Source organism: Podarcis pityusensis (genome assembly GCF_964106645.2).
Source record: "Podarcis pityusensis genome assembly, chromosome: 10".
Classification (NCBI taxonomy): domain Eukaryota; kingdom Metazoa; phylum Chordata; class Lepidosauria; order Squamata; family Lacertidae; genus Podarcis; species Podarcis pityusensis.
Window position 1 is genome coordinate 30383077 of NC_138035.1, and position 22298 is coordinate 30405374.

Below are 22298 nucleotides of genomic sequence, written 5' to 3' on the forward strand. Positions count from 1 at the left end.
ATTTAGGAGACAAGAGGCAAGGGAAATAAAGAACTGGCAAATCAACTTGCATGGGAGGAAGGCGACAATCCTGCATTTCCTCCTAACCTCTTAGTTCTGTGAACATTGATACATTTGCCTTGAGATAATACCACTTTGCAAAGTGAAGTAGCGAAGGTGAAAAGGAAAGATCTCCAACAACTGCAACTTGCTCTTCCCTTTTGTTTTCCGTGAAGTGTGTCTGCCCTCCCCTATCAAAAGGCACGCTTGAAATATGAACTTCACAACCCAAAGGAGATGTTTATTTATTTCTTACTTTATTCTTTCTTTCTTTTCTTTCTCCCCCCCCCAAAAAAAAACCCCATTTCTGTTAGTGCTACTTACAGAAACATATTGGGTGTGTGTGAAATAATGCAGTTCAGCTAGCTCTCCTCAGCAATTTTAGAACTATTCCCAGTTGTGCTTATCAAAACTGGTAGCACAGTGGTCTGTGATGAATGGGTGTGGGAGAGGAAATCCAGGCGTCTTCAAACAAGGATGCCTTTTAAATCTACCAGCGGTGAGGAGCAGACAATTCTGCAAGTTACCTGAGCAAGGAAGTTTACATGACAGTCTCTCAAGACCGACTTCCACATAGATTTACTGGCTGACCATTGAACATTAATGGTGCCCCTCAATGGTTTTAGAACAAGATGTTTTGTATGGCAGTCATGACTGGCTTGGATTATAACATGTTGACCAGTATCTCCTGAGCTGTCCGTGTGGGCATGAAATCAACCAAGTATCCAGCAGAAGATTTCTGAAGGCTTTTCCACAGACTCGTTCTGAGGGCTCTTCCTAGAGTGCCCTACTTATGTCCTACACCAGATGACTGCTCTCTGCTGTAATGTCTCTCGATCTTCAGACTGAAGCAGTTGTTTCTCTGCCCAGTCCAAAGTCACTTCCAGACAGCCTGTTCACGGTCATCCTCACCCGTTTGCACAAAGTTTGCAGGGAAATTGTAGCGCAGAGCACAACCTGGCAAAATGCACGCTACAAATGGGAAAGAAACGCACCTTTTGCACAGATGGGGGGGGGAGCCTTAAAAGAACAAAACAAAATGACCTCGGGACCTATTGACCACTACAACATGAGCAGACATGGAAAAGGAGGCTAAAGAATTGCCCTCCACTCAGACTGGCCACTTGGGGAGAAACAGCTTCCCCAAGATAATGACAGCCTGAGCTCAGAGATGAGAAGGGTTGTCCAGGACAACTTTCTGTGCAAGCCACCCACCCTCCCCAAACCATAGCTGGCTTTCACCGGATGACGGGTGCCGATCGGTCGTTGGTCACCGTTGGGCGCAATTTGACTGTAGCAAAAGGATTGGTACCTCTAGGAAGAAGAAAAAGAAAGGTGGATATTAAATTTTTGGAAACACATTCAAGCCAGCCACATAACTCCATCACAACATAAAAGCTACCAACACACTGGATACAATCTGTGGTCCTCAGAAAAGTGCCTGGTGTCAGATGAATTACTAGGTTAATAGATATGGTCAGATATTACCAGATATGGTCATAGCTGTCAACTGTCCCTTATTTGGCGGGAAACTCCCTTATGCCAGTGCCGTGTCCCGCTCCTGTCCCTTATTGATGATGTCCCTTAAATTTCCCGGGTTTCAAAGGAAGCAGCTCCTCTCCCTCCCTACCTGCCGGCCAGGGAGGAGGGAGGCTCCAACTGTGTTGCTTGGCTGCGTTGCTCACCCAATAAGGAGTCTAAGAACGACTGGGGGGTGGAGCTTGCATGCCTTGTGCCGATCAAATCGGCCACGTTGCCTGAGGACTCGCCTTTGCTCAGCGCTTCCCAGCGGAGAGGTGACGGTGGTTTTCCTTGCTGCATCCCCTTTGCTGGGTTGCTGCGCTGTGGGAACCACCGCTTGAGGCTTTGTTTGGCTGCTGGCTGGGCTTTCTGCCTTTGGCTCGGAGGGGCTCAGAAGTCGAACATACCTGTGCCCGGAAAATCCCTTATTTTGGCTGCTGATCCCTTATTTTCGAGGCTGCTGGTCCCTTATTTTCAAATCTGTAAGTTGACAGCTATGGATATGGTCTTTCACAGAGTGTCCTAGTTTCGATGGACACTCAGGACCACAATATCTCAAGGACCGCCTCTCTCCATATGAACCTACCCAGACCCTGAAATCATCGTCTGAGGGTCCTCCACGAGAGGTCCATATGGTGGCAACATGAGAACAGGCCTTTTCTGCTGTGGCCTTTTCTGATGCCCTTTTAAATGTGTTATGGGAGGAGAATTATTGGGTTATCTTTATTCTTATTTTTATTATGTGTTTTATGTTTCTAATATTGTAATTCTATATTGTGAGCAGGCCTGATATCTACGGATGAAGGGTGGTATACAAATTTAATAAATCATCATCATCATATTCTGGGCTTAATAAGTTAGATGTGAACAAGCCCCTTTACACAAGCCATGTGGGAGCCAGGAAGTCTCTCATTAACCTTAGCTTCCGTTTTAGCCAAACAGCGAAACTATTGTTACTAGACAGTTTTGGAACAATTCAGGGTATCAAACCACTGTGCTTTAATATCCTGGCTTGTTCCAAAGCTGGTGACTGTAGTTTTCTAGTTCAGATGAAATGGGGAAACATGGTGAACTAGATCATTCCTGTTTTGATCAGGGTTTGCTTGAAGGCTTTGCTGCCTGGGCAGCCAAAAGGCTCCTTCATCTCAGACTATTAATCTATGAATATCTGAATGAGGTCCATCTTTTCGTGATATACATTATAAATCATCAAACATCACCATTGAATTAGGTCAACTGGACTGTCCATTGAATTAGGTCAACTGGACATCTCCTGCATTGGGAAGTGTTGGGTATTGTAACTCCAGACCCTCCAAGTGTCCCTATTTTCCAGGGACGTCCCTCATTTACAGAAGCCATCCCAGTTCCCAATCTGATCCTGCAGTGTCCCACTTTTCCTTGGGATGTTCCTATTTTCATTGGAGAAATGTTGGAGGATATTGGAGTTATCCAGCCCTTGAGCTGTCTGAAGGCAATCCTGTATAGGGAAGGGGTTTTTTATGTTAAATGTTTTTAATATATGTTAGAAGGTGCCCAGAGTGGCTGGAGCAACCCAGTAAGATGTGTGGGGTATAAATAGTAAAATTATCATTATGGAATGGGACGTCCCTAATTTCATTGTAGAAATGTTGGAGGGTATGTAGCTCTAAGAGGACAAAATAATACTCTTTGAATGTGTGTAATAGGGGTGGGGAACCTCAGGCCCAAGGACTGAATGTGGCCCTCTAGTTCTTTCCATTTGGCCCTTGAGACTCCCCAGCCCATATCCCTTCCCAAACTGCACCTCTTCTCCCCAGACCACAGCCTTTGCCTACCTTCCTTGGCTGTGTTTTGCATGACTGGGATGTGTTCTTGAGCTCTGATAATGCCACTCACTTGCCTGGAAGGAGGCTAGGCTAGAGGTGTGTGTGGGTGTAGAAACTAGTCTACAGGCCACACTTACCATTAACATGTGGACCCCAGAAAGCCATGTGGCCCTCAAGCTGAAAACGACTCCCTGCCCCGATGAGTGAGTGAGATGTGGTATCATCACATAGTCCGAATAAATAGAGTTAAAAGCATCTCTTAAAAGAAATGGCCTTAACATATGCAGGGAGTATATTGTTCAGGAGAAAAAGGACACAAACATTTACCTGGGAAACAGTTCTGGATGATGTTCCCTCCCTGCTGGCTTCTGCAGTGAAGAAGAAAAGAAAAGAAAAAAATGTGAAGGCTGAGAGAAACAATACCTTATGAATTTTCAACAGAGACAAAATGAGAAAGGAAGGGACATGCGAAACACACAGACATGTACAGGTTCAAGTGGTGTCTGCACTAATGGTTGGCAGCAGGTCAGAAGCGCATCCAATACACATCCAACCCAATTTTTTTAAAAAAAGCAACCTCCAATTTACATTCGCTGATCCATTCCACTCAATATCAAACCAGGTTGTTCAGAGTTTATAGTTTCGCTTTTAAAAAAAAATTACTGTTCAGTTGTTGCAATGAAATTTACTGAGGGTGTGTGTTTGCTTGCTCAGTTTGCATATATTCCTATATTGGAGGTTACATCCCCCAGGGGAAGAGGAAGAAGCCTGTAGAACAGAAGTGGCTAACCTTTGGACCTCCAGATATTGTTAGACTCCAGCTCCCATCGCCCTGGCCATGCAGTCTGGGAATGATGGGATATACAGTTCAGCAATGTCAGTCACAAGTTAGCTACTCCTGCTCAAGAAAGACTTGCCTACTGAAACACGGATGACAAGACTCATTCATCACAGAATGGCCTCCTCCAATCTGAGCAAAAGGGACCTCTGCTGCAAGTCCAGAAAACTTGTCTGAAAAGGGAAGTCATGTCAGAATCCCTCCTATACATGGTAAGCTTACGAAATCCAGATCTTCCACACATGGGAGATTGTGACCTGGGAATGCTTTCTCGTCTGTTCAAGCTCTCTAGTTGTCTAAACACATCAGCAACACACCCAAGGCTGTGTTCACACGAACAGAAAGAAACAGCATTAGGCCCTCCAGGTGTGGTTATTCCAGAGGTTGGACTGGTTTTCATTGCATATGTTCTTCTGTTACTCATATTTTGTTTATTTATTTGTAATACCTATTGCCTGTCATATGTATAAAGGTAAGAAGACTTGTGCATTCATGATCAGGACAGTTATACATGACTCCACTTTCAATACTGATTATGCCTGCATAAATTTCCAGGCAAACATACTGCTTTCTTTCCAATCAGTGCATTTCCTGCTGAAATTCTGTAACTTTTTACATTCCAAGGTTGTTGAATTTTCGCTCTGCTTTTGTCTTGCTGTAGTGGCCAGGTGGCCATAATACAATAACACTGGGAAAGAATCACAGAGCAACTGGAACGTTGTGTGGATGGTCCAGTATAATTCCACAACCAATGCATTATTATTGACTCAATGACAAGTTGGCCCACAAATGCCAAACTGGGTGGAGTCTTTTGTCGCCATAGCCCAACATAAGTGTATGCTACCTGGCAACAGCTCTCCAAGACAGAGGTACTTCCGAGACCTGCTGCATAAGGTGTCCAGCATTTGTGGACTTCCTCTTCCTCCATTGCATGCGCCCTCCCAAATTTCCTCAACTCTCTGGAGTAGATTTTCAGGGTGCAGAAAGGCAGCAATGGATACACCCCTATGCATTGAAACTGAGCTTTAGCTCCGTAATCAATCATTATTGTGTTTTCTGGTCATTCTCAATTTTTTAAAAAAATGGTCCCAGTACCATCTGGGCACTTCCTGTCATAGCAGCATTAATTAATTAATTAATTAATTAATTAAATATTGCTGAGAGCTACTTTGGCAGCCAAGGAGAGGAAGATGAAGTATTTGTCTTTTAACAGTGCAGGGTAAGTTATTAATCTTCTTTAACCAGGGAGTTGTTAATAATAATAATAATAATAATAATAATAATAATAATAATAATAATTTATTATTTATACCCCACCCATCTGTCTGGGTTTCCCCAGCCACTCTGGCCAGCTCCCAACAGAATATTAAAAACACAATAAAAGATCAAACATTAAAAACTTCCCTAAACAGGGCTATCTTCAGATATTTGCACCAACACTTTGAATTGTGCTTAAAAACATACTGGGAGCCAATGTGCTTTCCTCATGTCAACTGTTCCAGTGGAGTCCAACTTTTGTAACAGTATGAACATGGGAGTGTAAAGGACATCTTTTATTTCATAAAGTGCATTTGTTAAATTGCAGTAACTATTCGTGTGAACATGGCCAAACTCTCAATCCACAGCAAGCAGCAACCCCCTTGTGTTTTCCATTCCTAGAAGCTGAGAATCCGCCAGACCACAACACTAGTTTCCTTTTGCTTCCAAGACAGCCCCTTTGGAAGAGACGCTCCATAATGCTCAGCAGAGGAAGAGAGAAAAGGAAGGCTTCTCCATCAGTTGGCCAGGTGGCCCCACCCAAGCCCACGTTCAACACTCAGCGTCCTACTGTTAGCAGAAAGAGCTGCTGCCCCGGAGCCACCAGAAATCAGGCTGAGATGTCATGGAGAAGAGGAGTGAACTGAAGGGACCCTGGGGAGCGAAAGAGAAGGGACTGAGATGCTCCCTCTGTCTAGGTAGCAAAGTAAGGGACCAAGGTGGCTATGGATGAGGGTGGCATGGGATGCTATCCTTTGAGGTTGTGGGTGGCTACTGTAAACTGAAAGAGAAGAACATCTCAGAGAAGGACTGTCCTGAGTGAGGACAATAAGCAGATGTAACGGGAGGAATTGCAGAAGTACTGAGATGTCTATTAGGACGTCTAACAGAGAATTGCAGGGGATTTCTAAATGCCATGTTAATTCCACAAATGAAATCATGTCCTGTTTGCATCAGAAGGGAAGCCTCCATTGGTCCAACAGATGCTTCCTGTCTGAAGCAAACAGCAGCTTCAGGGGAGATGATTTTCATTAGGAACAGGAGAAGGAATAAACTCTCCCTCCACACCCTTTGTGGTTGCTGCTTGGACCACTGGTTACCTTTTTAAAACCATGCACATCCATTCACTCATGTTATGCTGCAGGCAGGTCCATACTATACATTTAAAGCACATCTATTGAATATGGCTTCCCCAAAGAATCCTGGAAACTGGTTGGTTAAGGATTCATTGAAAAAAATCTGGGAACCTTAGGCTGGAGTGGGAGCCCAACAACCTCTGAAGGGCCACAAGTTCCTCAACCCTGTTGTGCATCATTAATTCATCCAAATCTATTGCTCTGTTCCTGTCTCCCAACCCCCAAACAGGTTTCCCAAACACCCCAAAATGGCATAAGCACTTACCTTGGAGTCTGAGGTGGCTGCGGCACTGGCTGAGCTGCTCCGGCGGCTGCCTGCCCCCAGCAGAGCAGGAGAAGGACCTGGAGACTGAGGTCTGCTGGGGTTGTGCCAGTAATTGCTGGCCGATGGGGTGCTGGGCCGATCCAGGAGCTCGTCTACGCTGCGACTGCTCCGCAGAGGAAACATTCTGAGAAGGAAGGGGAAAGAAAGGCTGGCAAAAGCTGTTGGGGTGCAGGGGGCACATTTATTTATTTCTTTGGCCTTGACTGGTTGGAGCCAGAGTACCTGAAGGACCGCCTGTCTCCACATATACCAGCATTTACACTGAAATTCCCGCCAGAGGCTAATGAACATACAAAGGATTTTATTCCAAGAATTCCACAGGAATTCTCCAAATAAATAAATGGCATGCCTAACAAGCACCAGGGAGGCAGCCTTTTCAGTCGCTTTGCAATGTTCTTCCTGGAAAGGCTTGCTGGGCAACCGCTGACGTCTTTCCAGAGCTGAGCAAAAACTTCTATTTCCCATTTCTCCAGTCTTTTCAGCTTTGGCTGACCTGTTTTGCTTTTGATGCTAGCTGTATATATTTGCTGCTTTTTAAACTTATTTCAATCCATGAGTTAATTTATGGGGGCACATTCAACAAGGCTTTGCCCAAGAGCAAAGAACAGCATGTATGAATATCACCATGGATGCAACTCAGGTTCACAGCACCTGGGGGTGGTCTCCTCAGGGTCTCTCGCCTCCTTCAGTGGCTTCACGAAAGCTTCAGGAAACCAGCCACTCCTGAAACCAAAAGCACATGACAACAGTCACTTTTTATGTCCATTGTTGCCACACCTTTTATCATGGGAAGTTAGCTCCTCAGGCTCTCTATAATATAAGGGATACAGAAGATACAGTTATTAATTACAGGTCTAGGAGCCCTGCTCTCATTCTGCATTTAATGAGACTGAACTGATGAGATGCTGTGACGATCCAAAGGTCTGAATCTCTTGCACAAAGTTTAGATGTTTTGTTTTGTTTTTAAGACTCAGGAACCTGGACCTGGAGAAATCACTATAATTCCTCCATATTTACTTGCTCTTATAAATACATTCCCAGGCAGCAAAACGAAAGTATAAAGGTAAATTTACAATGGTAAACTGTCATTGACTCTCCCTTTCCCCACATGGGGCTATCTAGGACTATCCTATAAAGCAGGAATGGGGAATCTGTGGCCCTCCACATGTTGTTGTACTACCAGACCCATCATCCCTGACCATTGGGTCATGCTGGCCGGGGCTGATGGGAGTTGGAATCCAACAACTTCTGAAGAGTCACAGATTCCCCTTCCTTCTTGTAAAGCAAGGATGATGAACCCATGGGTGAAATTCGGCATGCTAGGCCTTCCCTGCAAGGCCATTTCCCCCCAAACCACACACACCTGCCTCACACTGACTTCAGAAGTGGGTCAGATAGAGATGTGGCTGGTTGGTTGTTCATACAGCCGATCCTTGAAAAAACTAGGATGGTGGGGAGATAAAGATCTCATACAGCAGGTCAAAAAGGTTCCCTACGCTTACTCCAGAGGCTGTAAAAAGGTAAAAGGTCCAGGTAAAGGACCCCTGGACAGTTAAGTCCAGTCAAAGGTGACTATGGGGTTGCAGCGATCATCTCACTTTCAGGCCGAGGGAGCTGGTGTTTGTCCACAGACAGCTTTCCAGGTCATGTGGCCAGCATGCCTAAACCGCTTCTGGTGCAATGGAACACCGTGATGGAAGCCAGAGCGCATGGAAATGCCATTTACCTTCCTGCCACAGCGGCACCTATTTATCTACATGCACTGGTGTGCCTTCGAGCTGCTAGGTTGGTAGGAACTGGGACAGAGCAACGGGAGCTTAGTGGGGATTCGAACCGCCAACCATGCAATTGGCAAGCCCAAGAGGCTCAGTGGTTTAGATCACAGCGCCACCCGCGTCCAGAGGCTGTAAAGTGCAATAGCCCCAATCTGACCTGATCCCCTAGATAAGCTCCAAGTCAAAGAAAAGCATGTGTGGTGTGCATAAATTCAGAAGCATGATACAAATTTCAATACGTGGTCCAGTGCCCTAAAAGCCAAGAACCTCCTCAACCTATTACTGTACTCTCACAGATCCATGTCTGAGCAGACTTACGTGGATGTACCTTCCAGCTTGCCATACAGCCAGCCATTTTGTGCTTCTGGTATCAGCACGGTGACTATATCTCCAATGCTGAACTGCAAAAGGGTCCGGTTGGAACCAGCAGAGTGGGGGGCTATGGCTTGGACTCTCAGCACGCTGTTGCTGCTCCCCTCTTTGCCCCCAGCTTCTGCTCTTCCTGCTGCCTGCTCCCCAAAGGAGCTGGAACGAGAACGTTGGCCGGTGGAAACAGAGCCTGCAAGAAATTATGAGAGGCAAGATCTCTTGGAGGATCCCAGCTTTGCTAGAAAAGTGGGCTATATAGTTCACATGAATTTATCCATAAATAGGTCAAATGACACCTGTAAAAAAACCCAAAACAACCCTGGACTTTGTCTTTGGCAGGGGTGGAGAACCTGTGGCCTTCCAGATGTTGTTGGACAACAACTGCAGTTATCTGGAGCCATTGGCCATGATGGTTGGGGCTGATGGGGGCTGGAGTCCAACAACATCTAGAGGACCCCAAGTTCCTCATCCTTGGTCTATGGATTAGATAAACTGCCATATTTGTCTCTCATATATGTAATGCCACATTTCCTCTATAGAGATCATTGTGGCATACATGATTCTCTCCTCCTCCAACCATTGTATTCTCACAACCACACTGGTTGTTAGTTGGTAGGTTAGTTTGAGAGATAAGGGCTGGCCCAAGGTCACCTTAATGGTGGCTGACTGGGGATTTGAACATGGGTTTTGCCAGTCTTAGTCCAACACTCTTAATTTTGACACTACAATGGTTCTTAAGCGTCCAGGTCCTATGCTTCACAATAGTCTCCAATGAACCTAAACACATCATGCCTACCCATATATCAGGAATTCCAAGGCATCTTGGGAAAATGTTTCTGAATGGAGAGTCTTCATCCACTATCAAACGGGACACCCTGACTCCTCTTGAACCCAGGATTTTCCCTCTCCCCTGAAATATCTTACCGATAGAGGGAGTTCTTTGCAGGGTTCTCCTCCTTGTTTCTGGCTGAGAGGCAGGCAACATTTCTGCCGTCTCCTGTGGGAAGGGACTGGCGCTTCGCCCTGCTATCGCTGGACTGAAATCAGCCAGAGGCCTCTGGGGCTGCAACAAGGAAATGAGAGGAAGAGCAGACACTTTGTGAAAGCAATCCCCGGGGAGAAGATCCTTGGAAGCAATCCTTAAGGCATAGTGTCATCTCCTGTGACACACTCTGGGCCAGACACCCAGTTCACAACCACTAGAAACCCTGAACTGCCAATCAACTTAATTGGGTGGCTGGCTGGGAATTCATGTTTTATGAAAGGGGAAAATAAAAACGACCAATTTTCTCCACACCATGCCTAATGTTATTAATTTTGTATTACGTTCCCTTTTAGGTTGCATATGCAGCATACCTTTAAAACACTCTCTGCACCCAAATAAAGGAAAAAAGGATCCTGGGAACTGTACCTCACACAGTTACAATCCCACTTAACAGTTCCTGGGATTCTTTGAGAAGGGAAATGTACTTTAAAGGTTTGGTGTATGCATGGGCCTAAGTAATCTTTAAAAACAAAAACACAAACCCCAATGGATGGGGAATGTTTTTTAGTCTGAGATGGGCATTATCTTCTGGGCAACCACCTTGAGTCATATGCCAGCTGTGGATGGGACAGAGGCCAAAGTTGATGGAGCAATGAGTGTACATTTTACCTTTATACAGTTTCTACACGCACCCACACGCCTCCCTCTTCATCCTCCTTCTAGGGAAAGCAAGACGCAGTCATAGAGTTCAAGGAAACATTCCAGACAGGCAAAAACACTCAAGGTGGATGTGAAATGAGGCCAGTGAAGGGTATGGCTAGGGAGGGTGTGTGGCTTGGGAATAGTTTCCAGGGCCGGATGGAGAGGCCCAGAGGGCCACATTTGGCCCACAGGCCTGAGGTTCCCCAATCGTGATTTAGCCTTTCATGGTAAGAAAGTTGGTCCCCCCCCCCAAAAAAAAAACCCACTTGGGTTACCCTTTTTCTGCACCTTCCCTAGTTCTGGGATATCCTCCTTGAGACTGACCAGACAACTGCACACAGTAGCCCAATGGCTAACTTTGGTAATTATACCCCAGGTGTGCCTCGTTTCATAAACCCTTCCTGCCCAAGGTTCCTTTCATCTTCTTACCATCTCAAGATGGGAAGGAGCAGGAGCCAGAGAGCCAGATGGATGACCCGGGCTGAGCGTTGTGCTGCTGAGCGAGGTTGGGGCAGGATTTCGGGTGGCTTCCAGCTGTTCCTTCCACAGTGGTGCCTTGCTCTGAATGATGGCGCAGGCCTTCGCAGGAGGAAGGAAGACAATAACAGAGTCTGGGAAGTATAATGACAAAGGGGGAAGCAGGAGGTGCGACCCACATCTTATTCTAAACAGCAGTCCCAAAGATTGCAGCAAGGAGAAATCACCACTACCACCAATCTTCGTCTAATGGAAGAGGTCCCACAAATTTCTGCCTGCCAAGTAAAGTTGTAAAAATGGCCACTTGACGCTATATTTAAGAGATTCCGACACAAAACCAAACAATGCATTTAGAATATATACAGTTATGCAAACTGGGTGCTTGTTTGTTCAATATGCAGTGTTTGGTTATGTTAAAGGTAAAGGTAAAGGGACCCCTGACCATTAGGTCCAGTCATGACCGACTCTGGGGTTGCGGTGCTCATCTAGATTTCCTGGCTGAGGGAGCCGGCGTACGGCTTCCGGGTCATGTGGCCAGCATGACTAAGCCGCTTCTGGTGAACCAGAGCAGCACACAGAAACGCCGTTTACCTTCCCGCTGGAGCGGTACCTATTTATCTACTTGCACTTTGACGTGCTTTCGAACTGCTAGGTTGGCAGGAGCTGGGACCAAACAACGGGAGCTCACCCCGTCGCAGGGATTCGAACTGCCGACCTTCTGATCGGCAAGTCGTAGGCTCTGTGGTTTAACCCACAGCGCCACCTGCGTCCCTAGTTGGTTATGTTATTTGTAGGCAATTTGATTTGACTTTGCAGAATTCCTTCCCCTCCTTTCTCCCAGCTCTTTTTACAGGAACCAAAATAAGCCCCGAGACAAGGAAGGTCAGCATTCATAAAATGTTGGTGAGAAACAAGCTTGTAAATCAGGGAAACTAGTACTGAAGAGAAACCGGGAGCTGTGCTGAGTACTAACGTTTCATCATCTGGCGATGGATTCCCTACCTTCCCCAGTTTCTGAGCTTTTAGCAAGCAAATAATGTTAGCCATATATTTCCCATGTCTTAGCTGCTTCCTTAAGGGCTAGAAACTTGATATCTTTGAAATCTGGAAATCAGGGTTCTCAGAGTTCCTCAAGCACTGTACATTCTAATATTCTATGATTAACTGGGTGATTTGTGGCTATTCACGGTAAGGAACTGGGGTCTCTTGCTATAGTGAAAGCCTCTTGGTTCCCTCCAAGAGAAGGCTTCTCACCAGACTCCCTATAATACAACAAATGAGGAACCTGCGGCCTTCTGGGTGTTGTTCCACTGCAATTCCCATCGGCCCCAGCCAGAATAGCCAATGATCAAGGATGATGGGAGCTGTAGTCCAACAACGCCTGGGGAGGGTCACGCGTTCCCTGTTTCTCCTTTAATGCCAAATTAAACCATCCCCTCCACCACCAAATCTGGGTACGCTGAGGCGCCCTTTCCCTACATACCTCCCTCTTATTACATATGTCTTACCCTGGTGTAGAACTGCAGGAAGTTATTGGAGAGTAGCTGGTGCTTCTCAGCTAGGAAGCGGTAGCGGCGTTTCTCCTCAAGCTCAGCAGCCTTCTGGCTCTCAGTGACAAATTCTTGCATCTCGGTGTGCAAGCGCATCATGTTCTCCTGGAGTGAGGGGAGGAAGGATCTATGTCAGCCTTCCTCAGAGTGAGCCCTCTGGGGCCCAGGCGTGTGCCCACACCTGCTGCTTCACTGCAGCCCTTTAGAAATTCTCTTTTAATTTTTTTGTTGAACAACTAATAATTTTAAATTTTTATGGCAGTAACAGCGCAGCACTCTCTCAGGACACCTCACCCAGAATTCCTTATTCTGAAGAGGCACCCCCTTCCTCAGAGTGAGGTATAGGAATGGCGGGAAAGTGCCACAGGAGCTGGGTGAGCAGGTGGCAGTTGCTGGGTAGGTGAACTGGCAAGCCAGGGTCCCAGGGGCACTAACTCATCATCTCCTTGCCCCACACCCAGAGGCAATTTGCTTCATAATAATAATAGTAATTTATTTTATACCCCGCCCATCTGGCTGGGTTTCCCCAGCCACTCTGGGCGGCTTCCAACAGAACACTAAAATACAATAACCTATTAAACATTAAAAGCTTCCCTAAACAGGGCTGCCTTCAGATGTCTTCTAAATGTTTGGTAGTTATTTTTCTCTTTGACATTTGGTGGGAGGGCATTCTACAGGGCAGGTGCCACTACCAAGAAGGCCCTCTACCTGGTTCCCTGTAACGTGGCTTCTCGTAGCGAGGAAACTGCCAGAAGGCCCTCAGTGCTGGACCTCAGTGTCCGGACAGAACAATGGAGATGGAGACGCTCCTTCAGATATACTGGACAGAGGCCGTTTAGGGCTTTAAAGGTCAGCACCAACACTTTGAATTGTGCTCGGAAACGTACTGAGAGCCAGTGTTGGTCTTTCCAGACCAGTGTTATATGGCCTTGGCGGCCGCTCCCAGCCACCAGTCTAGCTGCCATGTATTTATTTATTTTTGCTTTGCTTTCCCGCCTTTCCTCCAAGGATCTCAAAGTGGTGTATATGTCTCTCCCCCTTTCCAAATTGTCCTCACAATAACTCTGAGAGGTAGGTTGTGTTGAGAGGCAGTGGCTGGCCCATGGTCACCTAAGTGAGCTTCATGACTGACTGGGGATTTGAACCCTGGTCTCCCAGGCCACAATCCAACACCCTAACCACTACACTACGAGTGCTGAGCTTCAAATGGCAACACCCGAAGCAGCTATGTCTCACCCACTGGTGCAGACAGACTATAATGGGGTGCATGCACTTTAAAAGCACAAAACACCCCCCAATAGTCTGGAAAGCCAATCGCAATTCCACTCCTGGCTTTCAGCTAAAGAGCAACGACTGGGCAGTGCCAAGGGGCCACCCATCTTAAAGCAGCCTCCATATTGTTCCACACCTTCATCTCCCAGACATTCTTGTCTCGCGTTCTCTCCATTCTCCACAGATCCGAAATGCATTTATCTATGTTGGCAGTTCTGCGTCTGTGTTCCTTCTCATATCGCTGCCGGCTATCCTATGAGCAGGCACATTGAAAAGATTTTTAAAATATATACATTTAAAGACAAAAGCCTGAACTCCTGGCTAAGAAAAAAAGTGGGGGTAAGATTCAGTCCCTGCACAATAGTTTGCTGAAATAAATTTGAATACAGTCAAACCTCGGTTGTCAAACATAATCCGTTCTGGAAGCCCATTTGGCTTCCAAAATGTTCGACAACTGAGGCGTGTCTTCCAACTGGTTGCCGGAGCTTCCTGCACTCAAGCAGAAGCTGTGTCGGATGTTCAGCTTCCAAAAAACATTCGGAAACCGGAGCGTTTACTTCCGGGTTTTCAGTGTTCGGGAGCCGAAAAGTTCCAAAATGGAGGCATTCAGGATGTAAGGTTTGACTGTACCTTAACAACAACAAAGTACGTTTTCATTGCTCCTGAGTCAAGGTACACAGCCACACCATACTTTTAATGTGCTATGATACCACTTGAAACAGTCTTGGTTTCCCCCCAAGAATCCTGGGACTGTTATCTATTAAAGGTGCTGAGAGCTGTTAGGAGACCCCTGTTCCCTGGAATTTATTGTTAAACGACTCTGGAAGTCATAGCTCTCTGATAGGGGTCTCCTGGCAGCTCTCAGCACATTATTCTGCTATTCTGTGTTACAGTGCTGTGTGCAAGGCCAAGACCTTTCAGGAGCCAAAGGGATGACTCAAAGGGGAAGACAAGGGCGAGACAGGCACTTACATTGATGAACTGTACATCCAGCTTAGTGTTCTTCTCCATGTGCTGCAGCAAATCTGCATGGAAGGTCTGCGCCTGCTCAGAGAAGAGGAAGTTGTTAGGAACCAATTCAGCATCCCTCACCTGGCTCAAAAAACTGGGCATTAAGTGGGAAAGCCCTCCTAGCCCAGTGGTAGAGAGAACATGCTTTGCATGCAGATGATCACCAGCATCTCCAGTTTCAAAATAACAAGTGATGGGGAAGACCCTCCTCTGCCTGAGACCCTGGAGAAATGTTGCCAGAGTAGACAACACTGGACTAAATGGACAAATAGTCTGAACATGAGCAGATCCCTATGTTCCTAATTATTAGCAGAGCTCAGAAGACCGAGTATGGTTCAGCTAGGGATGGGGAAGAAATGTGATTCATTTGAAATATAAAGGCAATTCGGCCTAATTCTCACTTTCTGAAACAACCCAAAAAACAAAACACAGCCATCCTTCAAAATTCACACTTCTCTAAATTTTGCAGTGCAGAACTCCAGTCAAGTAATGTGTACAAAAATGCATATACTGGGCTCAAGCGTGCATTAAAAATGCATATCTTAGCCAAAACAGCACAGAGAAATTCATTGTATTAGGGGGAAATGCTTTGCAAAAATATAGACATGAGAAGATATTGCATACAGATGTGGATATTAGGAAAGAAAATGCACTAAAATGCTGGTGAATTTTCATGATTACTTTTTAAAAATCTCAAACGGATGTGGAAATGTGAAGAACTGAAAGATTAGAGGCAGGGATGGAAAACTGAGAGAAGCTGAAATTGACAGATCCATTCATCCCTGAACCCTGGAGAACTGTGATTGTAGACTAGCCTCTAATATAGAGCTAGATTAGGAGAGCCACACGACGTGCCCCACTTTACAGAGACCATCCCTGCCTATTGATGTTAGGTTGACAGCCACCCAATATCGTTTTAGACATCAGCCAAAAGCTTTATTTCAGCAAGTCCATAGATATGTATTCTAGATACCTATATTTTTACTTGTTCTACACTGCTTAGAGAGTTTTATGACTGAGCATATATGCAAATCTATCTAAGCATAACTATATAAATAAAAATAGAGGCAAGCAGCTGCAAACATGTACTGTGCAGACTCACACATAATGTTATTCCTTGTGCATGGACAAAATGTGAGTAACAGGCAAGCAAAGCAAGAGGAAAATTAATTCTCCTTTCTATTACACACATGAAACTCAACCACCATGTTAGAATCACAAGCATGAGACTTGGCTATTTCCCTATACAACCTCCCATTATTGCACAAATGTCCCTCCCAGATACTCACGACTGCTTCCAGCTTGCGGTTCAAGTTAATTTGGGTGTCAGACATCTGTATCAAGATTTCACCTTCGAGGAAGAAAGAAAAAGAGAATTCTTTGTAAAATTCTTGAACAAAAGACACGCCCTGCTGGATCAGGCCAAAGTCCCGTCTAGTCCAGCATCCTGTTCTGACAGGGTGACATGAGGAAGAATGTATTTAAGGTTAGATAAAGACTGATGAGGAACTTTGCCCTCTAAAAGTCACTACAGAAATTATCAAACACACTATATACTGAAAACAATAAATGACCTATTATCCAAGTGCCAGTGATATATGACCTTATGCAAAGTGTTATCTTGGAACAAAAGTTCAGTTATTATAATTACTTTGATAACCTGTATGAAAAGTCTGTGAGAAGCGATTCAGAATGCAATCTAGGGAAAGTCCTGTTTGACTCCTGCTGAGGCTTACTTATGAATCAATGTGTGTAAGATTGCACTGTTTGAAGTTAAACCAAAGGTATGGAGGGTGGAGCTAATTTTCTTTTTAGCTGTCTTAAAAATTGAGTTTCTAGTTGAAAACCAGGTTAAAAATTTCTGAACTACATGAGCGGATGAAGAAGAAGTAAAGTGGAATGTGAAACATTCTGTTGCTCTGTAGGATATTTTCACACAAGACTCTAAAAAAGCATCTTATATTTCTCACATGCCATTTGAATATAAGCCCATTCATTATTATTCTATCTGTTTGGTTTAAATATGAACCTTGTATTCCACTATGGAATATATTTTGCACTATGAATTCTTTTTTTAAGCTTTCTATGAACATTTATAAGTATATTATTTATATTTATATTATATATATTGCAATGTTATTTTTCTTGTTCTTATTACTGTTTTTATAATTACTTTTAGCTTGATGTTTCATTTGTTTTTGTTTTTTTGTTTACTGTAAAATAAAATAAAAAAGAACAAGAAGTCCAGCATTCACTCAAAGAATGCATTTATTACAAACAGTTCTCTTCTGATTTCTGCCTCAAGCAAGAGTGAAAAATGAACTATGGTTTCACATGGCCATGGAGCTTCGTGGTGAACACTGCCAAAACGTTTTCTCTCCGCTCCTCTCCTGGTCTGCTACCGGGAAACAAGCCAGAGTCTGGCTTGCTGCGATGTCCAGACCCAGGCTTGTGGTTTGTTTCTCTGTAAACAAATCACAAGTGATAACCAAGGTTCAGGTGACACAACAAACTAGGCTCTGGCTGGATTCCCAGCAGCATGAAAGTAGCAGGAACAAAGCGAGAATTTTTCAGTGCACACTGCACACTCCTGTTAAACCATCATTTCTTTTAAACTATGTTTTAATGTGACATGCAAACCCAAACTCTGCCCAAGACCTCTAAGGCCTCCACTGTGCGAGGCAGCAAACCTTTGAATATGAGTTGCTGGATATCCCATTGGGGGAGCACTGTGGCCCTTGAGTCCTGCTTGATCTGGTTGGCCACCATGAGAACAGGGATGCTGGACCAGATGGGCAATTGGGCCTGATCCAGCAGGGCTCTTCTTGCATTCAGTCTTATAAAATTATAGGAATACAACAGGACAGTTTCATCTCTAGACTAGATAACATTCTGCAGCTCTTATTTTTTATTGACTGATTGAATTTATATACCGCCCTATACCCAGAGGTCTCAGGGCGGTTCACAGAACAAAATCAAAATATAAAACCACAATATATATCATCACAATAAAAACAACAACCCAGTAACACCCCCTCCCCTCTTAACAAACACAGGAATGCTGCCAGGAAAATATGTGGGGGCAACTCCTGCTCCCACCACTTAAGGGGTCTTGGACCTGCAGAAGAGAAGAGTGCAGCAGCAGGAATCTTACCCAATATTTGCGAAGTAGAGCTCTGCAGGGCTTGCTCCCCAATCTTTTGGATTGCTGTAAAATAGACATCGGCAGCCTCGGATAACGCTGCAGAAATTTCAAAGAGGAGAATTAGGAGGCTTCCTCTCCCTGCCTGCAACTCCTCATCTTTTTTGCTCCTCCTTCACAGTTCCTCCCCTTTGCTCTCCATTTCTGCTCTCTTCCATTTGCTGCCACCCTCCGTGGCTCACCCCTCCTCACTTCCTTCCACCATCTTCAGAAGACTTGTCAGCAGAACCCAGAACCCCCCGTGAAAGCCTTGCCAGACTGGGTGTCTTCCAGTTGCTGTTGGGACAGCTGGCATAGGAGCAAGGAGGATGGGCTTCTGATTAGACTTGCTGACTCCTCCCTCAAGGACACCATAGGTCGAGCACTGGAGATTACTGTATATACAATGGCATCAGTTGTGTGCTTGGTATGTTACATGTGTACTACATATGCAGTTCATGTCTACTGTATACCTGAAGGAGTATACCCAGTATACCTGAAGGAGCATCTCCACCCCCATCGTTCCGCCTGGGCACAGAGGTCCAGTGCCGAGGGCCTTCTGGCAATTCCCTCACTGCAAGAAGCAAAGCTACAGGGAACCAGGCAGAGGGACTTCTTGGTAGTGGTGCCTGCCCTGTGGAATGCCCTCCCATCAGATGTCAAAGAGATAAACAATTACCTGACATTTAGAAGACATCTGAAGACATCAAGGAAGTTTTTTCTGTGTGACATTTTAATGCATTTTTAATCTTTGTTGGAGGTCGCCCAAAGTGGCTGGGGAAACCCAGTCAGGTGGGCAGGGTACAAATAAATTATTATTATTATTATTATTATTATTATTATTATTATTATGACTACTGTACACAAGTGACCTTGTGCAGGTGTTCTTCTCTACATGTGGTCCTTGGGCATGTTGAGGAGGCAAAGTCAACAGCCACAATCTTAGTTTCGTCATAGCCCCAGGTGTACATCAAACATCTCCATAGGGCTGATGGGCCAACACGGTGGACACAGATATTCACCTCTCACCTGCAGACAGTCAGTTAACATCGCCACTCACCATGGAAAGCCTGCACATACTTGTTACCCAGGTAGACCAGATTCTCCAGAGCTGGGTTAAACTGTTCCAGGATGCTCTGTGAACCATCCGCGTGAAGGAAGGATTTAAAAAATAAACACAAACAACAGCATATTAGCATGGCTCTCAAATCACCCGAGGAAACCTTTTTGGTGGAAACACTCCCTATGGCAGGGGTAGCCAATGTGGTGCCTGCCAGATGTTGCTGGACTCCAGCTCCCATCATCCATGATCCTTGGCCATGCTGGCTGGGCTGATGTGAGCTGGAGTCCAGTGAAAACAGAAAGGCACCTCATTGGCTTCCCTAATCTTGGCAGCAAATTGGAAACACCCACTTTGGGGAACAGGCTATTGTAGAGTTGCGAAAAATTCAGAGGAAGACTACCAAAATGATCAGCACTGGAGGCTTTTCCATGTAGAGGAAAGGCAAGTAAGATAGAACTCTGTTCTAAACTTAAAACAACAGATTCTCGCCTGCAACTAACTGTTTCAGCTCAGCTGGGCCAAATAGTGTAGAAATAGCAAATGTCTCCCAGGATTATTGAAATGCAAAGAATAGACGTGTTATGTCCATTGCTAGATAGCAACTTTCTTCTTTTCAGATATCGCCCACCCTGGCATCTCCTCTGCTGCTGCCTCTCTCATGTGCGGCATCTTTAAGCCTGAAGTCCAAGTCTGTCTTGAATTGGATCTAATTCCCTTACGAAAAGAGTCCCATGTGAGCCTTGTGTTAAACAGTAAAAAGCAGGACATCAGCTTCTGCTTCTTCCACCTTAAAGAGAGCCACTTTACATATTATGCAGCAATCGTGACTGTCATGACTACACCAGAGTGAAAGGCAGTGGCATGTTCTGAAACATGCTGTGTACCCCTCTTGGGGCCTGTGGCTTGAGAGCTCTCTAGGACACAGCCAGGAGTATTTAGGAAGCGCGCCCACCTCCAGTCACTCCATGCTTGCTTGGAAACTCTAGTATAATGGCAGTGAATATTAATGCTACATAAAGGGTGAAGCAGCTATCAATTTGTCCGCAAACCTGATCAGGTTAAGAGCCTCTTTCAGTGCAAGTGCCACGTGGTTTGTGCTGTCACAGATTGTAACGGCTGCCTGTTCCGGGTTCAAAATCCATATCCCTTGAATGTGTGCCGTCTGAGATCTGGATCAGAGATGTTAAGAATCAAGCAAATTTCCCTATTTATTTTTCCCCCAGTGCCAGATCTTTGGTTCCTTTTTATCCCTCTCTTGTGCAACCCCTCATTAAGGAAAGTCTTTCTAATTCACATTTCCTTCAGCCAATCCATGGTAGTTCTTATGTTCCAGAACACGCACACAAGGAACCAAGCCTCACCTTGTAGATAGAGATGGTAGATCTGTAGGACTGCTCCATACCCTCGAGTGTTTAACAACGACCCGAGAGTTCCTCCCAAGGATCGGAAATGTTGAGAAGGTCTACAGTCCTCAGGAACATGTATTAATCCAGTTCCACACACCCTTAGCCTCCTCTCCAACACCACAGAAGAGACGGCACACTTACTTTGAAAAGAAAAACGCGGCTAGTGGGGGTTTAATAATTCACCAGCCAGGATGTTAGAACTTGATCCTTAAGTGTAACCAGATACCAGGTAGGGAGGAATCCTGCTATAACCATGAAGGTCATGTGACTTCACCCTCAATTATTTATTGCCCGTTTCAATATACAGCTCCCTGCATAGCTCTTTATGATCGAGTTGGCTGTCGTCTTGGGTGAAACAACTGCATAAGGCTGTCACCCACCCACAACATGCCTATCTCTTGAAATATAGAATGCATAGGGATCAGCTATACTGTAAATGTCCGACTTTGTCATCCGCTGTTGTCCACAGATGTTCCAATCTCTTTGATGTGGTTCTAGAACCAATGTTACAGACATGGGTATCCATAGGAATATTTAGGAGGGAGTGTCCATGAGCAAGGAGTAAAATACTGAAAGCGGGGAGAAGGCAAATTTCCCATTAAAAATGAAAAGATTGGTATATGTACATTTTTTCTCATACTTCAGGGTCTACAAATGCTAGAAACTTAACCTTAAAAAAGGAAGCAAGGTGAGAATCTGGGGGTTACGGTTCATGCAGGGAGGGACCCCAACATGGATAACCACGATGTCAGTGCTGCAACTTGATAAAGTGCTAACTTCAAAAGTGGTGAGATTTTGTTGCCTTGCCACATTTCCCCACTTTTTTATGCAGTTCTAATGCTGAAACTCAATTTTAACATTCACAAGTTAGCCAAGCTATGAACAGGTATGTCCACTAGCAATTCCTATGGATAGCAGCCCCTGGTGAAGGTGTTGCCGCAATATCCATGATGGCCAAATTCACACATGACATTTGTCATTGCAAGGCACCTAACACAAGGGCGGGGGAGCCAAGGGTGCTAGCATGGAAGAAAAACACCAAAGCGAAGTCAAATACGAGCCAATGAGCTTAAGTGCATACAAGTTTGTGTTGGACCTCAGCCTCATTACATCCCAGCCCTTGGTCACTGTGCTCTAAAGGAGGGATGGGGAAAATCTGTAGCCCACTGTCATTGGACTCCCATCAGCCTTGGCCAGTATGGCCAGTGGGCAGGAATGACGGGCATTGTAGTCCAGCAACATCTGAAGGAATGGCAGATGAAATTGATGGACTATATGGAATTGGCGGAAATGGCTGGCAGAATCCGTGACCAGGGAGAAGAGTCGGTGGAAGAAGATTGGAAGAAATTTAAAGACTACCTACAGAAATATTGCAAAATTAAAGAATGTTAGAGTGATGATGGACTGAAATTAAGTGGCTTCTAGCTGCACAGGCTTAAAAGTTATATACAGATTAAAATTAAGGATTAGGGATAAAAAGTTTAAAAGAATGGAAAATTGGCTATTAATAGATAAAAATTTAATGTTATATTATATCAAGATTAAGGATTGGGATTAAAAAAGAGGGAAAGGAATTGCTGGACAAA

At 45.0% G+C, this 22298-nt stretch overlaps 1 protein-coding gene across 4 annotated transcripts; it reads right to left on the bottom strand.

The window, feature by feature from the left end:
- Positions 1 to 277: 277 nt before the first annotated feature.
- BAIAP2L2 (BAR/IMD domain containing adaptor protein 2 like 2) lies at positions 278 to 21916 on the bottom strand. Of its 4 annotated transcripts, none has more exons than XM_080971147.1 (14): positions 20668 to 21916; positions 19304 to 19379; positions 18217 to 18303; positions 16352 to 16413; positions 15024 to 15095; positions 14188 to 14304; positions 12738 to 12884; positions 11182 to 11331; positions 9990 to 10128; positions 9015 to 9255; positions 7573 to 7644; positions 6862 to 7045; positions 3693 to 3733; positions 278 to 1353 (listed from the first exon to the last, which is right to left on the bottom strand). In XM_080971147.1, the coding sequence occupies exons 1-14, from the start codon at positions 20704 to 20706 to the stop codon at positions 1278 to 1280; spliced, it is 1503 nt and encodes a 500-aa protein (XP_080827273.1). In that variant the 5' UTR covers positions 20707 to 21916; the 3' UTR covers positions 278 to 1277. The 4 variants fall into 4 exon arrangements, with proteins under 4 accessions (XP_080827273.1, XP_080827272.1, XP_080827271.1 ...); XM_080971146.1 differs by having other exon boundaries at positions 19304 to 20475; XM_080971145.1 differs by having other exon boundaries at positions 19304 to 21916.
- Positions 21917 to 22298: the final 382 nt, after the last annotated feature.